Genomic DNA, 22361 nt, shown 5'->3' on the forward strand with positions numbered 1-22361 from the left:
ATTGTTGCATCAATGCTCTTGGGTGCATAGCTCTTTGATAACAGCACATTGCAGCAAAGACTGTTCATCAAGTCAAAGGGTCAGTCAAAGTTGTATTTTCTCTGATCTATTCAGTTCTGTCCACTTGCATTAGGTCATAGGAATGTGTTTCATGGGCCTTTGGGCTGTGAAGCTTAGAGTTCAGCAGTGTAATGTTACTTGGCTTTAGAAGATGGGTTTTACCAAAGTTTGAATGATTTGTCTCACTAACACTTCTACTATAGGTATTTAGGTTTATATAAGTGTTTTTTTAATTATTGTTTTCTTTTATTTTTGTTCAGAAATGTCCTCAGTGTCTCTTCACCTTTCTACAAAATAAGGGAGAATATAGCAGCAAGGCACAAAGAGGGAAAGAGAAGAATGGAGGCATGAGATTTTCCAGGGAAATGGACAAAGTAGTTGAGAAAAAGAAACAGTGGGAACCAGACTAGATGGAGCAAGAGGGATAAAGCAAATGGAAGAGAGGGAGAGAGAGATCAGGCGGCTGACGCAGAAGTCCAATGATCAAATGCAGATGTCCCCCACCCCTTATTTGAAGGGGTCAATAATGCAAATCTCCAGACACAGTTGTTCTCTGAACAGCAGTTTCCCTTATGCCATACTTCATATTGTTGATGAGAAATTAACATTATGGTACTTAGAGTTTGAAATATTTGAAGGAAAGTTTTTTTTAAATCAGTGCCTTATTCTATTAACATCAGTTGAAATGACGTTGAACCGTAAATACAAGCATTTTTCTTTTCTTTTTTTTTCTTTTTTATTATTATTATTATTTATTGCATGTGTGACAAAATCTTTTAATAAATAAATTTTGTTTTTTTTGACAGGTTTGTCCTGGTGTTTGGCTGCTTGGTGCTGTCTGTCTTCTCAACCATTCCAGATCACCAGGAAATGGCCTCTCATAGTCTCCTGATCTTGGTAAGAGCTGAACTACAGTGTCAAAACAAAATCCAAACAGGATAAAGCATGGGAACATGCTAAGAAGTTTAAAGAAAAACATCACATGAACTCTGTGTTAACTGTACTCTAATACTGTAGCTAGTTGTATGTCTTAAACGTTATGTAATGCTACATCCTGCATTTATTAATTAATGTTACCTAGTATATGCTTCTACGTAGGGATGTAACGGTATGAAAATTTCTCATCACGATTATAGTGACCAAAATTATCACGGTTATCAGTATTATCACGGTATTGTTAAAATGTGCTGGAGATGTTCAAAAAGTACCGATACATAAATCACTTCACCAAATTTTATACTTAAAAATCAACAAACAGCAAATAAAATGACTTTTTGTTTGCATAATCACTAAAACAATAACATTACCAATGAGGTCTGGATTTTAAATGACAACTTGACTGACACCAGTTTAATAGCATGTTCAAATAAATAATGTAAATGTTCAAATAAAGCTTTGAAAAAGTTTCATATAAAGGTAAACTGAATTGTTTAAATGTGTAGAATCCACATAAGCTTGTTTTTCATCAACCGGTTAAAATTTACAGCAGGGCATGCAAATTTGGTCAGTTTTTTGGCCAGACAGAATCTGCACACAGGCTGAATGTAAATAAGTGTCTGTAAATCCAGTCTCTGACAGCAGGTGGCGCTTTATACGGAAAAGCTGAATTACAGCTGATTCCCTTGAAGTCCGCGAACAAAGCAGTATTGTGTTTAAGAACACTTCCTTTAGGTCTTATATGGAGCTAAGATGAATCAAAATGCCATCGAATCGTTTCTGAAGACAGTCAGATCCTTCAGAGGTACATTCATATAATTAATTCACTGATATATTCATTTGTATAATTCCCTCAGCACTCTTTTAAAACCTCCCATCTTTTCCGCCGTTTTCTCTCAGAATGAAACTCTGCTGCTGTGCGCTCGTGACACTGTTAACACTCTGCTTTATGCCGGACAGTATTTATTTATCGTGAGTTGTTCAAATCGTGGTAATCGAATACGGTTTTAATGATAATTAAAATATGAAACGGTAATACTAACCGTGGGGAATTTTATCATGATTTATCGTCAAACCGGTAATCGTTACATCCCTACTTCTACGTTTATGATTTTCACTGTTACTGTTATTAAAAGTAAAATAAAAAGTCAGATCCTGGCACAGGAGATATAGGCAATATTCTCTACTTCTCTAAAGTAAATTGCCTCTGCTCTGCAACAAATTCAGCTGCTATCTGTCTGAAATTTTAATAGTACTGTACAACACATGTCAAGCTAACCAAATCAGTAAATCACAATATAAATGCAAGCAAATATGCTCCACTTTTAGACCTTGTGGTTTACTTGATCCCTTTAATGCAGCATGATGGAATATTGTCAATAGTTATTTGATTGCAAAGCCCTGACAAAAGCCAGCTATAGGTGAGAGGTATGAACACTGGATCAAAGGCTCATGTTATGCTGGTTTTCTGTTCCTGGAAGCCTGCTGGTTTGTGTACTGGTAATGATGGCCATACAAATTGACCTGATTTGTTTTATTGACTCAGCTGACACCAAACATGATCTGTATGATGTTCATGATCTGTAGGCAGTACTTATACGATCATAATGGAATATCTTTTATTTAGTCATACTGCTGCCCCTTAAATTGATAATGCTGCCCCTTAAATTGATAATGCAAATACAGGATGTAAGTAAAAAAAATAGAGGTCTTTTAAAAATGGCTTTTTCCATATAACTCCATATAAGGTTACCAGTCAACATCTGCTGCTGTATGTGTGCATTATTGTGTTTGCACATGTTTGTATGTGTTTGTATATGCTTTATAATAGGCAAAATGCTTTATAGAGGGCAAAATGAAGTATTAATCAAACACAACCACCTGAATTGTACAATGTGCAGCATTAATATGGAATTTTCTGCATTGATTTTCTGTATTGAGGTATACATGTATTTTGTAGTATGTATTGCATTGCTTTGTGTTTTAGGGTTAAAGGAAATATCTGTAAAGCCCATCTGGCAAAAATCTATATTTTATGTGGCTATAATATATTTGACATATATGCTAAATATATGTTGCGAACAGTGAAGCTCAATGAATCAAATATATTTTTGAAACAGGAAGTACATTTAGTTTCAACCTTCATATACCAAAATATATTTCAAAATGTATTTTGGGGCAAGAAAATGCATTTTCTTGGACTGAAATATAAAGATGTCAACATTTTTTCAATGCTTTAAAAAATATATATTTATAAACATTTAAAATATATTTTCAAAAATATATATTTATGTTATTTATATAACACATTTTAGCAAAAATATTTTTGGCTATTTTTTGTATATTCTAAAATATATAAAAAATATATTTGAAAACAATGTCCTGACAGAAAATTTCTGTTTTTCTACTGATATTTTTCTTCCAATGCTGTTAATTTAAAAATCAATAATTTTCTAAATAATAAGATATATACAGTGAATGTTGCTGTTCATGTTTTTTACACTGTTTATTTATTTAAATTACAGTTTTTTGGTCGGATAAATTATGCTCTAAGTAAATATTTTTTTTAAAACATATACCCCCGGTTTCACAGACAAGGCTTAAGCTAGTTCCAGACTAAAATGCATGTTTGAGCCGTCTCAACTGAAAATATCTTCCTCTGACATATCTTAAAATATGTCATTGTTCTGTGTCAAGATGCACACCTTAATGATTTCTTCTAAGGAATCTGTGTAAAAGTTGCTTAAATATCTAGATTTAACCAAGGCCTAGTCCTGGCTTAAGATAAGTGAAACCGGGCCTTAGACTGCACTGTAGTTTAGTTGTGTAAGCTGACAAACTAAGGATTCGAAGTAGCACTAAATATATAGTATATGACTAAAACAGAGCTCACTAATGGATCCATAATCAGGTTATTTTCCACTTGTGTCAAGAAATAGCTGACCCACAGATTATATCTGACAGGCAAGGACACCTCCATCTGTGTTTCTTTATTAAAAAGTGCTGTTGTGCGCAATGTACGGTACTTATCTCACTGTAATTCCAGCAGTGATGTGTAATGTAGCTGTAATGTAGTTGGTTAACATTTTCACAACCACAGATGATACAAGTGCAATCCCACACAAATAAACTTCAAATGTTTTTCTTTGTCTTTGTAGGAGTTTGTGATGATTGTGGTGTTTGGGCTTGAGTACATCATTCGAATCTGGTCTGCTGGTTGTTGTTGCCGGTACAGAGGATGGCAGGGACGACTTCGCTTCGCAAGGAAGCCGTTCTGTGTTATAGGTGAGCCTTCAATCAATGTGCAAAGATTCTCTCCATGAAATGAGAATCAACTGTTATTTAACCTATTCAAACCTAGTTAAGAGATTTGATCAACATTTCTTAGCTCCATGAAACTGTAAATATCATTATTTAAAATATATATATATGCACTTTTTGTCATAAACAGCACAGACCAGCATTTCACTCACAGCAGTCGATGAGTTTTGAAAGAAATTGCATTTGTGACAAAAATGTGAAGTCATATTGGGAATTTATTCCTCATTTTTTTCTTCTTTGTGCCTTGCTCTGCAAGGAACATTCCAAAGTTGGAGGAAATATGTTCTGGAGTCACAAGGTTTTCTGTACTACATGATTTAATTTTATTTGCTCACCAAAGCTGATTTAATTGCATTTGATTGTTGCAGAGTGTTCATTTCCGACCGTGGTTACCTGCAAAAACACCTGTTAAAGAAACAAACACCCACATCATCACTGATTATGGACTGAGAGTTCATATAAAAGCAAATATTTGGTGACCCTACAGTATTCAGTTAGTGGTATTTCTAAGGCACATACTTTTATTCAGAAAAGAAGCATTAAATTGATAAACATGGACAGTAAAGGCATTTATAATGTTACAAAAAATGTTTCTTTAGCAGCAAATCAGCATATTAGGATGATATATGAAGGATCATGTGACACTGTGGACTGGAATAATAGCTGCTGAAAATTCAGCTTTTCATTTTAAAATATGTACACATAGAAATCAGTTGTTTAAAATGGTAATGCACAATTTTAATGTATATTTGATCAAATAAATACAGACTTGGTTAACATAAAGATTTATTTCAAAAACTTCTTACCGCTAACTTTGGACGGTCCAGTACACATATCTGATCTATGCTACAGTAGGTGAATATTCCCAGTCCCAGTTCACACAGTCATGCTATTCATATGCATTGGCAGCTATTAATACTAACATATTGCTCTAGTCAGCTTTCATCCTTCCATGATGACAAAAATTATGTTTATTCCTATGTAACCAAGGCAACAGCCTCATAACTGTAGATCACCATTAAGGAAGCGTATTATGCCTGTAAAATAACCTTACTGCACTTACCCATTTAGCCCAAACCTTTTACCCAGCATCCTCCAGTTGTGGCTGCCAAAAACTACCAAATCCACTTCAGCAAACAGCTCTCATTCAGTGACCCCTCAACCTGTCTAATGCTGTTACACTGTGTGAGCTCATTAATACTGGCTGTGCCATTAATAATGTCTTACTTTGTTTAAGTGTGTGTAGGTGCTTGTTGTGTGTTTTTTTTCTCCCTGACCTTATCGATCTAAATAGGGATAATGAACGTCATTAATAATGGAAATAATATGTCTATGTTTGCAGACCATATGTCCTTTGAGATTCTATTAAGCCATGCCTCGATCTGATCCCTATTCCGCCTTTGTTAGTATATCGTGAACACAAACCCAGGCACTAGCAAAGGTCTTGATTCCAACCTTTAGGGACACTGATGACTCAATTACTGTACAAGGTTGTGCATTAAAGCATAGCTATTTTTTAAACAACATTTTTACGTAGCTCACCATTGTGCATCTTCGTTGCAGCTGTTCAGCCGTACAGGACCATTATGAAATTGGTGCAGTTTCATGCACACTAGGGATTACAGTTAATTAAAATCATAATCTATTTAAAAACAGAAAATAAGATGCATACTTATTTCTAGAGGTCGACTGATATGGGTTTTTCTCTGGCCGATGCCAATGCCGATGCGATATTTAGCAATCAGGGCAGCCAATGGCCGATATATGATGACAATTTTTTTGGGGCCGATATGTTTGGCCGATTTTCTTTCTTTTTTTTTCCCCTTCATCTCAGGGATGTTCATTTTTTTTCAGTCATTTATCAAAATATTTAAAAAGGTTTGCTGCATGGTTAAAATATGCTGTGCATATAAAAATTGTGTTTTTTAGAGAGAGAGAGAGAGAGAGAGAGAGAGAGAGAGAGAGAGAAAGTCACGTATAAGTCGCATTTTATTATTTCTTTCAGAAATAGGCCTAATCCCGACGTGAAATGTTTACAAACATTATAATAAATCCTGTAAACATAGCTAGGCTATTTTAGTTCCCCTCACTCCACAACAAATGCTTTCAATTAACAGTAGGCTATTTAGAAAAAACAAGAATTAAAAGTATAAGAAGCTAGCTAAACGACAAGCCAAAACAAATTCATTTAGGCTAAAACGAAACTGAAACCAACGTTAGGTCTCTCATTCGACACAAAATCAAATGTTTCCTTATTCGCGATGTAGTTGAATGCCAAAATATTATTTATTATGTAAAGGTGCATCTCAATAAATTAGAAAGTGGTGAAAAAGTTTTTTCTTGTAAGTCGTATATTTTAGATTCATTGCCTGACCTGAACCCCATAGAGAATCTATGGGTTATTGTCAAGAGGAAGATGAGAGACACCAGACCCAACAATGCAGATGACCTGAAGGCCGCTATCAAAGAAACCTGGGCTTCCATACCACCTCAACAGTGCCACAAACTGATCACCTCCATGCCAAGGCGAATTGAGGAAGTAATTAAAGCAAAAGGAGCCCTACCAAGTATTGAGTACATATACAGTAAATGAACATACTTTCCAGAAGTCCAACAATTCACTAAAAATGTTTTTGTATTGGTCTTATGAAGTATTCTAATTTGTTGAGAGAGTGAATTGGTGGGTTTTTGTTAAATGTGAGCCTAAATCATCACAATTAAAAGAACCAAAGTCTTAAACTACTTCAGTCTGTGTGCATTGAATTGATTTAATACACAAGATTCCCAATTTGAGTTGAATTACTGAAATAAATGAACTTTTCCACGACATTCTAATTTATTGAGATACACCTGTACTTCACAGAATTACTGAATTTCACAGGAAATATTTGTTTATTTTTTATAAATAAAGAACTGTATTTCTTTAGTCAATTATTAAAGTTTTACATGTTACACGGGCTGGTTTATTCATTTTTATGTATTTTGGGGATTTTAAGAACAAGTGGAAAATGTGCTGAATGTTTCATTTCATCCAAGTGAAATGAACAAGCAGTTAGACTTAATTTTAAACACGGAGCCAGGCACGAGTGGACACAGGTTGCGCGCCTCGTCCATATTGCCATGCGCTCGTGAGAGATTTGCGGAGCAGAACCGGACGCGAGATGTAAAAGTATAAAAGAATAAAAGAAAGTATAAAAGAGAGTATAAAAGTGTGTGCGGCTCGTTCGTGAGACGCGGGAGAGGCGCAGCGTGGGGCAGAGCGGAGCGAGAAGCATTCAGAGACACGGACTGTGTGTGCGGTCTTCTGAATTAGCGAAAATGCAGTGTGTATATATATATATATATATATATATATATATATATATATATATATATATATATATATATATATATATATATATATATATATATATATATATGTTTTCTTTAGTTTTAATTTGCCTAACTTTCGATCCGACCCTTTTTAAACGGTGTGTGTTTACGCAGTTGGCTAGAGCAGTGCTGATCGGGGAGAACGGAGGTGCGCTCACTCTGTTGGTTAGTCAGACTGTCACTCAAGGCTAGCAGTCATGCATATGCTCTGGATCAGAGTAATATCGCGTCCACATCGCAGGCTTTGCGATTAGCAAATCATGATTGCGATTTGATTTCGATTAATCGTACAGCTCTACCATGTAGTTCTCTCTTCAAAAAGTTAGAAGGCAGAGGGGGACATCACAGGGTTATCCATTGTGCCAGTGGAATGGCAATCTGCTTGCAGCACGAGGCAGCATCAAGTGTTGCTTGCAGACACGCCTGTATATTAATCGGCCTAATTTGCAGCAAAATCGGCGGCCGATCAATCGGTCGACCTCTACTTATTTCATATATTCACACTTGTGCTCATCCTTGACCATTTGGATTTATTATTGTTCACACTTTGTTAGGCAGGCATTCTGGGAATTAATAGGGAGCAAATGTCTCAGTACTGGAATCATATTGAACTAGGCAGCAACTAAAATGTTAAAACCTGAAAAATACCCACTTATAATATCAAATAATGTGGTGATAATTTGATTAATGGTTGGTCTTTAGGCATTCAATATCCATATCCATGTGAAACCTCATCATATAACCATTAGGCTACTTCTTGAAACAAGTTTGAATGTAGAAATATTTAAGAAAATTTCCAAACCTTGTGAAGGTGGTTTTATAGCAGGCAAATGTAGAATTATTTCATTTTCTTTCTGGCTAAAGTCACTTTATACCACGCACACACATTTACAGCCACATTTCATCAATGTGATGTTAATGGAAATAGAATGCACTAAGAATTAATAACAGGTGATTGATTTTAATTTAAAACTCATTATGAGTGAATGTTTATGAACCGAGAGGTCCTACAGGACCTGAGGGTAAACAGTGTTGCGAACATCGGACTAGCAGCAACATGTTTTAGGAAATACTGCATTCATGCATCATATACTATGGTTGTTGCTGGAAAGTTTTTTAAGTAGTTTTCATTTTTTTGTTTGTTTGTTTTTAACAAATGGGTTGGGAAGCTGTTTCCAGAATAAACTTACTCAGACAGGGTTTATTTTGCTTTGTCACAATTAAATTGAGTGTATGTTTCCTAATTGATTCCACAAGTCATTAGCCGCCATTAAATGGCAGTTGAGTGTTAAACTGATGAATGAACCCTGTCAAAGAAAGAATGGTGTTCGGATGATGATGCATGGGATTTTGTTGTACCCTCCAGCAGTTTATAGCAACATGAAGAATGGGTATCCCCTGGCTGTTCTCAAAGTTAGTTCATCACATATTGCACAAAGAAAAAAACATATTTCAGATATATTTAGCTTGCATAAACTTGTCAAGTAACAGTCAACATATTCTGCCATTCAGTTTAAGCCAAAGATTTCTATACTGCATTGTATAGCTATATTTCTCATTTAGGAAGTTTTTCTCATTTAGGATATTTTTAGATTAGATTAGATTAGATTCAACTTTATTGTCATTGCACATGTACTGTAAGGTACAGGGCAACGAAATGCAGTTAGCATCTAACCAGAAGTGCAATAAGCAGAGGTACAGGATATACAGTGCCTACAATATGTTACATATGTACAGAATATACAATATATAGCATTGACCTTACAAAAAATCTGGCATTCAAAATCTGTTTTAAAGGAATAGTTGAGAATTTTCTGAAAATAAACTCAAGCTCAGGCCATCCAAGATGTAGTTGAGTTTGTCAAAGCTTAGCTAAAATACAAGTTCTCTGTCTATAATATTGCTGTCGTTTAAATCTGACATAAACATAAAAAGTAGGACTTTGAAATTGTTATATATTTTATGTAATCTGTATTATACTATATTATACAAATGTCAAATAAAAGCATTGTCATTAGGGGTTTCAGGCTTTGGGACCCAAAATTCCATAATACTTCATCATTCTTTTTTTAATTGTCAACAGGGCAGAATTTCAACAGGGCTGATTATGAATTGTGATGGTGGTCTCTTTCATGTGAAGGCCTGATGTATTTTTCATTGAGTTCATGAGTCATCTCTCTGCTGTGCTGGATAACGGAGTCATAATTTATAGATCCAGAGTGCACTGCTACACCTAAATAAGCATTTTCTCTCCCAGCTCGAGACTCCCCAAAGACTTTAAGAACACATGTAATGTGTTGATTTGACTTATAACGACAGACTTCAGCACAGAGCAGTAGAGTGGCTGAGCATGAAGGCCCTCTCTCTGGAAACTTTGAGTTCATCGACTACAAAGTATATGAGAAATTAGAGGGAGGATCAGAAAGAGAAAGAAAATATTATTGCAGTTAAGTAGTGCCTTGGAGTTGTTTGTGTTTTTTGAGGGTTTGATGTCGCTTCTCCAAGTGGATGTGGTTTCTGTGTGAACTTCCCGTGTCCTTCGCTTGTTCTTTCTGTCTCTTTCTCTCTTTTCCCCTCCCTCAATACTAGTTTCCCACAGAATATGGGCACAATAACAGTTTGCAAATCACTCTTTTCAATACTGCAATTTACATGAACAGAATGGCTATGTTCCACTGTGAACTCTCATTTGAGAAGTAATTTGTCTAGTTTGAGCTGAAGAGATGTCATTCTCATTTACAGTTAAACTAGATTTAAATGTTTCCGGTTAATGAGATATTTACGCATTTATAAACAAAAGACATATGTTTCATTGATATTCAGCGGTGTTGTCAACCACGGAGTCTGAGTCCACTAGGAGGCCTCAGAAAACTAACACTTAAAAACTAAGTAGTCCTGGCCAGCGATTAATTGCATCCAAAATAAAAGTTTTTGTGTACATAATATATGTGTGTGTACTGTGTATATTTAGTTTGTATATACAGTATAAATATACATGCAATAATATATTTAAGAAAAATATGCTATGTTCATATATTAAATATATTTATATATAATATAAATTATATGAATATATACATGCAAATATTTTCCAAATATATACTGTACGTGTGTCTTTTTATATAAATTATAAATATACAAAGTACACACACATATATTATGTACACAAAAACTTTTATTTTGGATGCAATTAATCGCGATTAATCGTTGCCCAGCACTAAAACTAAGATTAAAATTAATTATATAAAAATTACAATTATATACAAAATTAAGATGTAATCTGAAATATTTTTTTCTCCACTCAGTGTTTTTATTGAAGAACATGCAATTCTTGAAACTTCCAGAAAGTGAATCATTAGTCAATTAATTCGCTATGCTCACAGTTTTTGTTATTAAAAAAAACATTGTGGGAAAAGCAATATAATTACAGATTGAATGCTGGACGAAACAGGTGGCCTTAAAGTCCAAAAAAGGTTGAGATTTATTAATTATTGGATCCTTTTGTCTGATGGGATATACCGTATAATTAATACAAGGACAGGTCACAGAGGAAATCAAGTGCCACTTTCAAAGATTAAACAGAAAAGAAGAAAAAAAAATGCAGGTAATTTTTTTTTTAAGAACCTCATATTTTAAAACGGACAGCTTTGTCTTAATGAGAAGGTGTAGCTCTTTTAATCTCCCTAAAAAGATGTTTTCTGAGCCCTGATCACCCATTTGGAATCTCTTTTATTATCCACTAAGAAAAATAGTGCATTATAACATAAAAACAATTGGCCTGGCAACAAGATGAGAGAAATGAAACTGGTATGTTGCCAAATGCAAAAACATTTAACCGGTCAGAATTAAACTGTCCAGAGGACCTTGTAACTAACTAAATAAATATTTTAGAATTTGATATGCTCTTAAAACACACATGCAAAATGATATCTCCTGTAATATGCTATGTAAAATGTTTTCTGACATAATTTTTTCTTTTCTTTTACCCAACTGTCAGACATTATAGTGCTTATCGCCTCTGTTGCGGTGGTTTCGGCTGGGAGTCAAAGCAACATTTTGGCAACATCTGCACTGCGAAGCTTACGGTTCTTACAGATCCTGCGAATGGTACGCATGGACCGCCGTGGAGGAACTTGGAAGCTTCTGGGATCTGTAGTTTATGCACACAGCAAGGTAATAAGAATAATAATTATTTGCTTTTGAGTTACTTTGATATACTAATAATTTAAATGCATGCTTTGTTTTATAAGCAAAAACTACTGTATCATATTCTGCAGTGCTTTTTGTACTTTTGTAAGTATCATCCTGGTGACCTCTAAATGTCGGTATCTGCTTCTCTGTCTAACAGGAATTGGTCACTGCCTGGTACATTGGGTTCCTTGTGCTCATATTTTCCTCTTTCCTGGTGTATCTAGTGGAAAAAGAGTTCAATAAAGACTTTGCCACCTATGCGGATGCATTGTGGTGGGGCACGGTGAGTCTCCACACCCCACATCTCTTCACAATATAGTAATATAGTAATATTCTGACCTATACAGAGCTTGGCAAAAGAAGTTATTGTGGTGCCAGATACGTAGCACTTCTGTGACTCTTATACAATTATTCCTGGGTAATTTTGGCCGCTCTTGCTAATGTCCAACATTAACTGGAAAACTGAAAGACATTTCAGTTTGATATGATCATTGATATCAAATTGCAGTAATAATTTCAGGCTCACACTTTTCAGCCTTTTGATCATTTCCTTCCACCTTGTTTGGGAAATTGAAACCTTTTTCATAAAGGTTATATGGAGGCCCATTAGATTCCATTTCCATGGAGATGATAGAAAGTAATCATGAAGGCACAAATGACAAACGCCATCTCTGGTCTCGCTTGGATACGCTTGATGGTTCAGAGAATAGATTTCAGGCTCATACAGGTTGTTTCAGCCCAAAAGAAAAAGACAAATACACATACACATACAGTATATTCATAAGTAAAGAGATAAACACATTCAGAAGTATAAAAAAATGATCTAGCATATCTCTTTTGATGAGGTCACAATGAGGTCATGCAAATTCAATCTGTCAATAGGTAAAAGTTAGCCAATTAGCCAGATGCCAAATGTTGCTTGAAATCATCCTCAAAACCCATAAACAAAATTTCACAAGGCAAAAAGAAAATAACTCAAACTACACTAAATACAGCTCACTTGCAGTGAAGATAAACATGGTTTATGTCGACCATTCTGTGTTTTATGCAGTTAATAATTGTCTGGTTAGAGCATGAATTTAGAAAGAGACATTCAGAAAGAAGAATTGTTTTTGTTCAGTTTACATCATATTTATAATGGTGAATAATGTTTGGCCTACACTGTAAAAAAAATAAAAAATAAAAATTTGAGCCAACTTAAAAGTTTAAGGCAACCAGCTTCAGCAAATATTTGAGTTTTCTCAACTTATTTTTTAGGAAATTTCTCAACTATTTGTTGTATAAACTTAAAACAAGACAAATAAAAAATCTGGTTGCCTTAAACTTCTAAGTTTGCCCATTTTTTTTTTTTTTTTTTTACAGTGTATACAGTTTGTGGTAATATTAATAAATGCATTAGAATCACATTTAAAAATGTAAATACAAAAAAAAAAAAAAAAAAAAAAAATCAGTTAAAAAAATATAAATTAAATTTTGTTTGCACAATTGCAAACAATTTTACATCTGAGTCCTGAAGGACTTTCTGTCATAAATTATTATTTTCTCTTATAATAATAAGAGTTATTGAACATTCTCTATTGACCCTCTTGTTTTATTTTTTTATTTTTGTTTGTTTGTTTAATTAGATCACCCTCACTACTATAGGTTATGGAGATAAGACTCCTAAAACCTGGACTGGACGAATGCTATCTGCTGGCTTTGCCCTGCTTGGGATCTCCTTCTTCACTCTGCCTGCGGTAAACTATTCTCATACCATGTTTCCTTACACTACCTACAGTATTAATCCAGTCTTTGTTTATCTTGCCACTTCTCCAGATACGACACCAATAAAGAAAATAATTTGCATAAATCATTTGCATAATTGAGACAGTCGCTAATGTTCTTCTTGGTTTTCAGCCTTCTGTACACAATGAAATCTTATTATTGGCTGCTAAATTTTCCTAAAGCAGAATTTTATTTGGTGTCTTTGTGAAATGCAAAGGCAGCAACAAGGTTTGCAGCCAAATTTACAAATCAGCCTAAATGAGTTGATGTAAATAGTGGAAATGGATGTTCTAATTTCGAATTAAACAGCTCACCCCTTTGGACTTCCTCTTTTTTATCATGAAATGACAAACGTTGAGGGATATACATATAACATATATATAAAAAATATAATACTGTTGCTTGTTGATACTGGAAAGTGCTTTTACTTTTAGTGCTGCTAGCATGAATCTGTTTCCTACAGTCATATTGTGCCAATCTAAACTATAGTATTAGTGACATGGTTCTACTTTACTTGCATTGCAGGGTATTTTGGGTTCCGGTTTTGCCCTGAAGGTTCAAGAACAGCACAGACAGAAGCACTTTGAGAAGAGAAGGAACCCTGCTGCCTGCCTCATACAGGTCAGACACCAGAGTCATTACATCTGCCCTCACATTTGGGGATATTAGAAAATCCTGTACAATAGAATTTGGTTTATAGTGTCATTTTTCATGACACAGATTTTTATGTTAAATGGCATGCCTCTGAGTAGAGTACTGTTTGCTAATGGTCTCATATGTTTTTATATAACTTTTATTTGTGTCTGAATGCACCACAATGGTCTTTGTTGCCTAATAAATCTTTTCTGAAATGGGTGAGACTGCGGATAGTCTTACCTAACAGACAAATATGGTTCACTTCACAGCAAAGGGACTTTATTTGCTTGGACATGCTGGTTTTAATATGGACAGATTTGGTTTTCATACCAGCAATTAAGAGTTTGTTGCAAAATGCATTGGGGGATTGTCCTCATAAAACATGGAAACATGTGTGTTCCGCCTATAGAGAGTCCCTGTAAACTACAAATGCAAGTGTGTGTGTGTGTGTGTGTGTGTGTGCATGTTTATATGGTTTATGAGGACACAAATTTGTATAATGACATGGGTATGACAGAGGTATTACAATAGAGGTATTACCCCGTAATTCAAAAGGCTTAAAAAATATACTAAATGGTGTTTTTTGAAAATCTAAAAATGCACAAAGTCTCCTGTGAGGGCTAAGTTTAGGTGTAGGGTTGGTGTAGGGCAATAGCACTCACAGTTTGTTCAGTATAAAAACCATTACGCCTATGGAGAGTCCCCATAAACCACAAAAACCAACGTGTGTGTGTGTGTGTGTCTGATACTCCCTACATTATGAGGACCAAATGTCCCCACAAGTACAGTAATACCAGTAAATTTTGACCTTGAGGGGAAAACAGCTTATAAATCATGCAGAATGAAGTGTTTTGAAAATCGAAAATAGCATTTTGTCTGAGGTGTAGGTTTAGGGGAAGGGGAAAGAAAATGCAGTTTGTACAGTAGAAAACCATTACACCTATAGAATGTCCCCATAGTGATAGGAATACAAGTGAGTGAGTGAGTGAGTGAGTGTGTGTGTGTGTGTGCTTTATATTTCTGCTTACAATGTTTAACTCTCCCTAACCCTGAATAAGGCTGTGTGGCGATATCACTCCACCGATGGTAGTCGTCCTTACCTTGAGGCCACTTGGCGTCACTATGAGTCTACAGTCCCTGTCCTGAGGCATGTATGGATGCCTGCTCTGACCGAAAAAAAACCCTGTGTAGTTTGTTTACTAATCTGCTTTTTTTTCTTTTTTGTTTTGTTTTTCTTCTCTTTCTCTTCTATGGGCTTGTTCTTCTTCTGTTTCTTCCTCTTCTTCCTTTATCCCTTGTTCTTTTGGTTTTATATATTTTTGCATGTAGTGTGTGTGGCGTAGCTATGCGGCTGATGAGAACTCGGTTTCCGTTGCTACCTGGAAACCTCATTTGAAGGCGTTGCATACCTGCAGTCCTACAAAGTAGGTACAAACCCCTGGCAGCATTTCCTGTCTGTTCCCTCGCTTCATTCATTATATTTCCACAGAGGAAAACTTTCCTCTTTCCCTTTATTTGTTTGATTTCCCCGTGTAACATAATTGTGCCGGCCTCCCTCACGTTCCATTCTTCTTTTCACGTCCTCTTCATTACAACATTCAGAAAAGTACATTGTCCATTTCGGATTTTTCTGATATGTTCATAGTCATCCACAATAAAACATTATAAACCAGGATCTATTGTTACAGACAATAGCAGGTCTAATGTAGGGCTAGCTGTCCATGAAATCACCTGATTGCAGTCTTTCTTTCAAAGTGAAAGGGAAAAAACGATGCGAATGGACAGTAATGTTTCTCTCCATTTCGCATTTATGCCCACATTTTGTTATAATGGCCCAATTATAGATGAAGTGCATGAACAGTCCTCCGTCTTGGTAAATAGCATTAGCAGCAGTCAAATTGTCTAACTGATTAAGAAAAATACTTCAGCGCCTTTGGTTTGTCATTCATATATGCACTTATATCACATAGGACCATGAAATGTAAATAGACCTGCTAAAAATCATTACTAAATACACAGAGAATAAACTAGTCATTTAGTAGGGCTTCAAATATGGCACATTTGTTTGCTTGAGCTTTTGAATGTCATGCAATATACTGCATGTTTTGATATGCATGTATATGCTAATGGTTGCATTTATTCATGCATTATGTTTTGAACTGGCTGTTGCTTTTGATGCATTAGGATGCATGAAGTGTTTTACGATAAACTAGATCCAGTGAATCAAACACTTGTGTTATGTAGTTCATTGTCAGCTGAAGATTCACTGAAAAAAACCTCACTTTTGTGTGTTTCTCTTTCTACACCACCCAAAGGAAGGATCAAGGAGAGTCATCTACAAGGTTTGTATTGTTCTATATCTTATATACTGTATACTATAAATAATTTACAACTGAGACAGAATTTGAAACATTGCTGTTGTTATGCTTGTGTTAAACCTCATTTGACTATCAAGCCTGATTCTTCCTTGGAATAAAAAATAAAAAGGTAATTGTGACTTTGTCTCACAATGTTACTTTCTATCCTAAAAACGAGGCTTTATTTATTGTAATTTCAACTATGTTTCTAATATTTGGGAGTTCATATCTTTTAACTGTGACTTTAAATCTCAAAATCTTACATCATATTTTGCAATGTGACTTAATAATATATAATATATTCCATGTAACTGTGACTTTAATTTTGTGAAGTTGTGACTTTATATCTTAGTGCGATTTGCAATTTGACTTTATTCAGGTAACTTTCACTTATGGCTTTGTTTCTTGCAACTTTATATCTCACAATGTGATTTGATCACAATTGAGACTTTATTTCTTATTTGAAGCTTCATCTCACGCTTACTTTTTTACATTTTATTTTGAGAAGGAAACAGGCTTCTATGTTTGATCAGTAGCTTGGCTAACATCATCTTCTCTCTGGTGTCTGGGACTGTTTACGGCCATCTGTTATGAAGTGCACTCTAATTTTCATCAGTCATGTATACATTAAACAGATGTAATGGAATATACAATAGCAAATAATTGAGATTTATTCATGTTTTCATGTTTTGCCACTTACCAGACAAATGTGATTATTGGGGGCCTTGACTTCAATTAGAGAGAGAAATAATGAGAAAAGTCAAGTCAGACTGTTTGAATGACTGCATTACACAGCAGCTACTAATGCATCATTCTCATCAGTCCAGATAACAGGAAGAGCTAGTGGTTTTATTTGCATAATTACTAAAATAGAAGTTCAGATTGAGCCATAATAGTGTGGTCAGTATGAACAAGGCCAGACAAATTCATTTCCACATCATTATGAATTTATTAAGTGCAGAACAAATAAATTCAATTCATCTATTTGTCTGTAACAATTGTCTGAGAGGGAACATTTCAAAGAGGTGTTTGGATATAGTGCTTCTGTGGATTCTGACCAGTTGTTTGTGTGAAATGACCATCCATCCACTCATTTATGATGCAGTACTCATCAATGACCAAGAGGCAATGATACCATAATTAGTATGGTTGCCAATGTGACATTGAGCAGAAGTGGATGACTCATTGCAGTGCTGAATTTTTGAGTGGCCGCTGCTCTTTTCTCTGACTCATGTTCAGCTGTCTATCCTATTGTTTTCTCTGAAATAGAGAGGACTGCATTGTATTTTCTCTTAAACTGAATACAGATAATGATTTCTCATGGGTGTTCTGTAGAACACTCATCTGTTTACGCTCTTGCAATCTGTTAGTAAATCTGACTCCAAAAGTTTGGTCACATTTACTGTTGCTCGATGCAATTTTGTGTTCGAAATCCAGTCATTTCAATAAAAATCTGCATGTTAGCAAGTTTCTGATGAGGGCAAAAAAAATTCCACACAGACTTCACATTGAATTTAAGTTGGTCACGTGATTTCATCGGATTGACCAACAAAAAACTGCTTTGTCAGCAGTGCTTTATGAATTGCTACACTATTGACAATAGACAATTCACCTTTTTGCCTGCAAATTTTCACATTTCGCCATAAATGAGATTTAACTTAAACTTGACCTTTAAAGTCTTGATATGGACTCTGCGTCAGTGAACTGTGAACATCTCTGAACTCATATGTGACTAAATAATATTCATTGTTAGAGATTTTAATAACTGAAATTAGCAAAGCCATTAAATACGTAAGATAATCTACAATGTTGACCATTTGCCATGTTAATAGTCATGCATGAAAAATGCATTTCATTTCTCACAAAACATGCAATAAAATAACAATTAAACTCACTGTGAATAATTATCTCAACATGTTTGTAATCAAGTGAAAATACTTTCAAGCCACATTGAAGTAAATCAATTAAGATAGATAGATAGATAGATAGATAGATAGATAGATAGATAGATAGATAGATAGATAGATAGATAGATAGATAGATAGATAGATAGATAGATAGATAGATAGATAGATAGATAGATAGATAGATAGATAGATAGATAGATAGATATTTCTTGGAAAATTAAAGTTACTTCTGAAGGATTTTTATCCCTCTTTTAATGCTCCTGTAGAGTCTTTCTTCTTACATTAGATTTTATCTTGGCATATTATACCTGAAGGGCTCTTTCATAATGATTGTTTAAAGTGTTTGTTGGACTGCACTTCTAATACTATGGGGGGGCTAAGCAAGCTATGCAGAACTAATAAAACTTGGCCTCTGCACTTTTGTACTTCATGCTCTTTGATGGTCATTGCCATGGCTCATGGCAGGAAGGAAAGTGCTGTTATTTCTTCCACTCTCTTATTCTCTCTCTTTTTTCCCTCTCAGTCAGAAACTGAGTTTTAAGGACCGGGTAAGAATGGCAAGCCCTCGTGGACAGAGCATTAAGAGCAGGCAGACATCTGTTACAGACAGACGTTCGCCTGGAGCTGAGATCAGCACTGATGGATCGAGTCCTGCCAAGGTCCAGAAGAGTTGGAGTTTTAATGACCGCACCCGATTCAGACCCTCCCTCCGTCTCAAGAGCCAATCACGCTCCACCCCTGAAGGTGAACAACACTCTGATTGGGGAATAACTTTGAACCGCTCAATACTTTTTATTCTACACTGACTATGTAGTGAAGAGATATAATTAAATTCACAATGAATTAAGACATAATGAAATTCAAAATCTGAACATAACCTTTTTTTTCGTCCAAATAAATAGCAATGTGACTGCTCCGATTTAAAAAAAGAATTTCAGCAGATTACCAATATAATTACGGCCAGCCATGTTGACACATTAGAAACCTAATGATGATTGTCATGATTATAATGATTATAATTATAGTTATCATAATTTTGGTTGTTATTAAAATAATAGTTTGTCCATCTGATTGGGATCATTGTCAATCCATATTTTCCTGATTGGGTCCATTGACTAAACTAGGATCCGTTTATTTCCTCATTCCTTCTTCCCTTTCTCTATCTTTCCTTTTTTTTTCTTTGTTTATAGCAGATTATCAGTGTGTAAGCATGCCATGTGGTGATGTAATTAGGATTGGGTTTAATGAATTTCTGTTCACTGTAATGGCAGGAGGGCAGCAGAGGACTTCAAATGTGATATTGTTTTTATACAAAAGTTCAGTAATAAAAGAAGTCAATGTATTGCCAGTTACTTTGGCTGTGATTCACCAATGTAAATGCTTACAAATGAAATGAAAGCAGCTGTTCTGTGGTATGATTTAGATGTAATCTGTAGTCTTTATCCTATGGGAAAGCTATAAGACAATAGATATCATAAAGGCTGCATTATAAAATCAGAAGCATTTAGTCAATTGGTAAATGAAAAAAAAGTGTCTTAATGTGCCTCTGTGTCTAAGACGTGAAGCACTTTCAGGAAACAAGCAGGAGACCCACAACGAAAGGCTACAAGTATTTACATGTACAGTCTAATATGTATGAGAATCCCCTTCTCTGATTCCCAGCAACATCTTCAGAAGTTTCATTTCTGCTTCATGATCATTTATGAATCAAACAAACATGCACGTAACACAGTAACAAAATTTAACAAGGTTTAAATGTAAATATAACCATCATTCAGTTCCTTTTGTGCCTGTCTTTGTACAGTATGTATGAGTAATCTTACTGGCACCATACGTCATATCGCCATCTGCAGGTGGGATGTCTTCTCCCACTCAGACACAGGTCAATTTATTCACCAAATGAGTACTCCATGACCACAAACTATTTTTTTTTTTTTTATTCTAATTGTATTATAATAATTTTAGTTTTCTTATTTTATTTATATTTTTCAGCCACTGTTTATTTATTTTGTTTCAAAGGAATATTAAACCCAAAAATAAAAAAAATCTGAAAATCTACTCACCCTCAGGTCATGAACCAGATGAGTTTGTTTTTCATGGGAACAGATTTGGAGACATTTAGCATTACTTTACTTGCTCACCAATGAATCCTCTGCAGTGACTGGGTGCCGTCGGATTGAGAGTCCAAACAGCTGATAAAAACATCACAAATAATCCACACAACTCAGTTTATCAGTTAAAGTGAAAAGCTGTGTGTTTGTAAGAAACAAATCCATCATTATAACATTTTAACTTTAAACCGTTGCTTCTGACTAAAATACCAGTCCAGTGCATCCAACACACCACTTCCCTTTCCACAGTCTCTGCTTTACATCATAGCTGTAGCTAAAGATAACCTTTTATAAAGTAGCTGCAGAAATGCACTTGAGTCTACATTCACCTCTTTTTTACACAGAAAATGTGAACTATTATATACTGTTTTATATAATTTATATAATTGTTCAGTTTCAATTTAGTTTGACCTGCACTACTTCATTAGTTTATATTAATTTGCAATTGCTGCATTCTTCCTCTGATGTTGGTCTCAGATGTTGCTTTGAATAGGAGACCCTCCTGCCAGATTGAACCAAAGTTTTTGTTTTATTTTATGAAAAATTAATGCTTTTTTTCTTGCTTATCACTCAATTCCCCCCCCCCCCCCCAATTCTTTTCATTTGGTGATGGCTTTCACGTAATCTCTCCTTTCTGACTGACTTTATGTGCTTAAATGCTAATTCAGTTTTTGAAATTTTCATTGTGTGTGTCATAGGTGAGGCTAACGTTGGTGTTGATGAGGCTTTTGATGAGAAAGGGTGTCATTGTGACATGTCAGCAGAGGACCTGCCGCCCGCGCTGAAGACCGTCATCAGAGCAGTGAGGTAAGAGCAGCGATTCTTCACTTCAGTTCACTTCTCTCAATGCTGCAGTATTTCAGAACTGCGAGACATTATATTTAAAGTTCAGCATTTGAGGAGCTATCAATGATAACTGATATAAACATATTAAAGGTTTCAGCGCATAGTATTTTTTATTTATTTTCATTTTTTTGTGGTACAAACAACGCAAATGGTTGAGCCAGTGTTGCTTTGTTGGACTGGTGTCTGTACAGTATGTCACAAAACAAGTTGAACAGTCCCACTTTATATTGTGTCCCTAATACCTGTGTACTTATGTAGTAACTATGTAACCACAGTGTAAGTACACATTGGTACATAGTATCTACAGCTCTAATATTTGTGTAACTACACATATGTAACAACTCCCTGAATGGCATGTGTAAGTACAAATGTGTAACAGGACATTGGTAAAAAGACTTTTTGGTAATGAAAGTACAAAGGTGTAACAGGACTAACAGCACTTTTTGGTAAAGAAAGTGTTACACGTTATACTACGTAGACAATTCCTATGGATTTACCATGTAATTACTCTGATGTTACACAGCAGAGGCCAGTAAGTTAGGCTTTACATATAAATTGTGGTTGGTGTCCAGGAGGTTACACTTTATATTAAGTGGACATTTCCTGAGAAATTACCAGATAAGTACACTGGTATTACAGTGGTGCACCAACTCCACCAACTTCAGATCCAACTCCTCCAACTTTACATATCCCTAAACCTACCCGTTTCCACCCCCTGGATCCCATTCCACCCCTAAACCTACCCATCTCCACCCCCTGGATCAAATTGTTCCAATTACTCATATACTGTACATACAGTTGTTACAAAATGTAGGTATATAATTCCTGTTACATGAATACTTAGTGAAGTGAAAAAAAGT

General features: G+C 35.1%; 1 protein-coding gene across 1 annotated transcript in view; it reads left to right on the forward strand.

The window, feature by feature from the left end:
* The window catches only part of LOC306873915 (potassium voltage-gated channel subfamily KQT member 5-like), a 116742-nt gene that overhangs the window by 85741 nt on the left and 8640 nt on the right, over positions 1-22361 (forward strand). The window contains exons 2-11 of the mRNA XM_079423474.1: positions 867-957; positions 4155-4281; positions 11687-11862; positions 12038-12163; positions 13506-13616; positions 14170-14265; positions 15610-15704; positions 16596-16622; positions 19068-19288; positions 21354-21462. Coding sequence (XP_079279600.1) covers positions 867-957; positions 4155-4281; positions 11687-11862; positions 12038-12163; positions 13506-13616; positions 14170-14265; positions 15610-15704; positions 16596-16622; positions 19068-19288; positions 21354-21462 — 1179 coding nt within the window. The remainder of the gene's footprint in view (positions 1-866; positions 958-4154; positions 4282-11686; positions 11863-12037; positions 12164-13505; positions 13617-14169; positions 14266-15609; positions 15705-16595; positions 16623-19067; positions 19289-21353; positions 21463-22361) is intronic.

Source organism: Barbus barbus (assembly GCF_936440315.1).
Source record: "Barbus barbus genome assembly, chromosome: 8".
Lineage (NCBI taxonomy): Eukaryota > Metazoa > Chordata > Actinopteri > Cypriniformes > Cyprinidae > Barbus > Barbus barbus.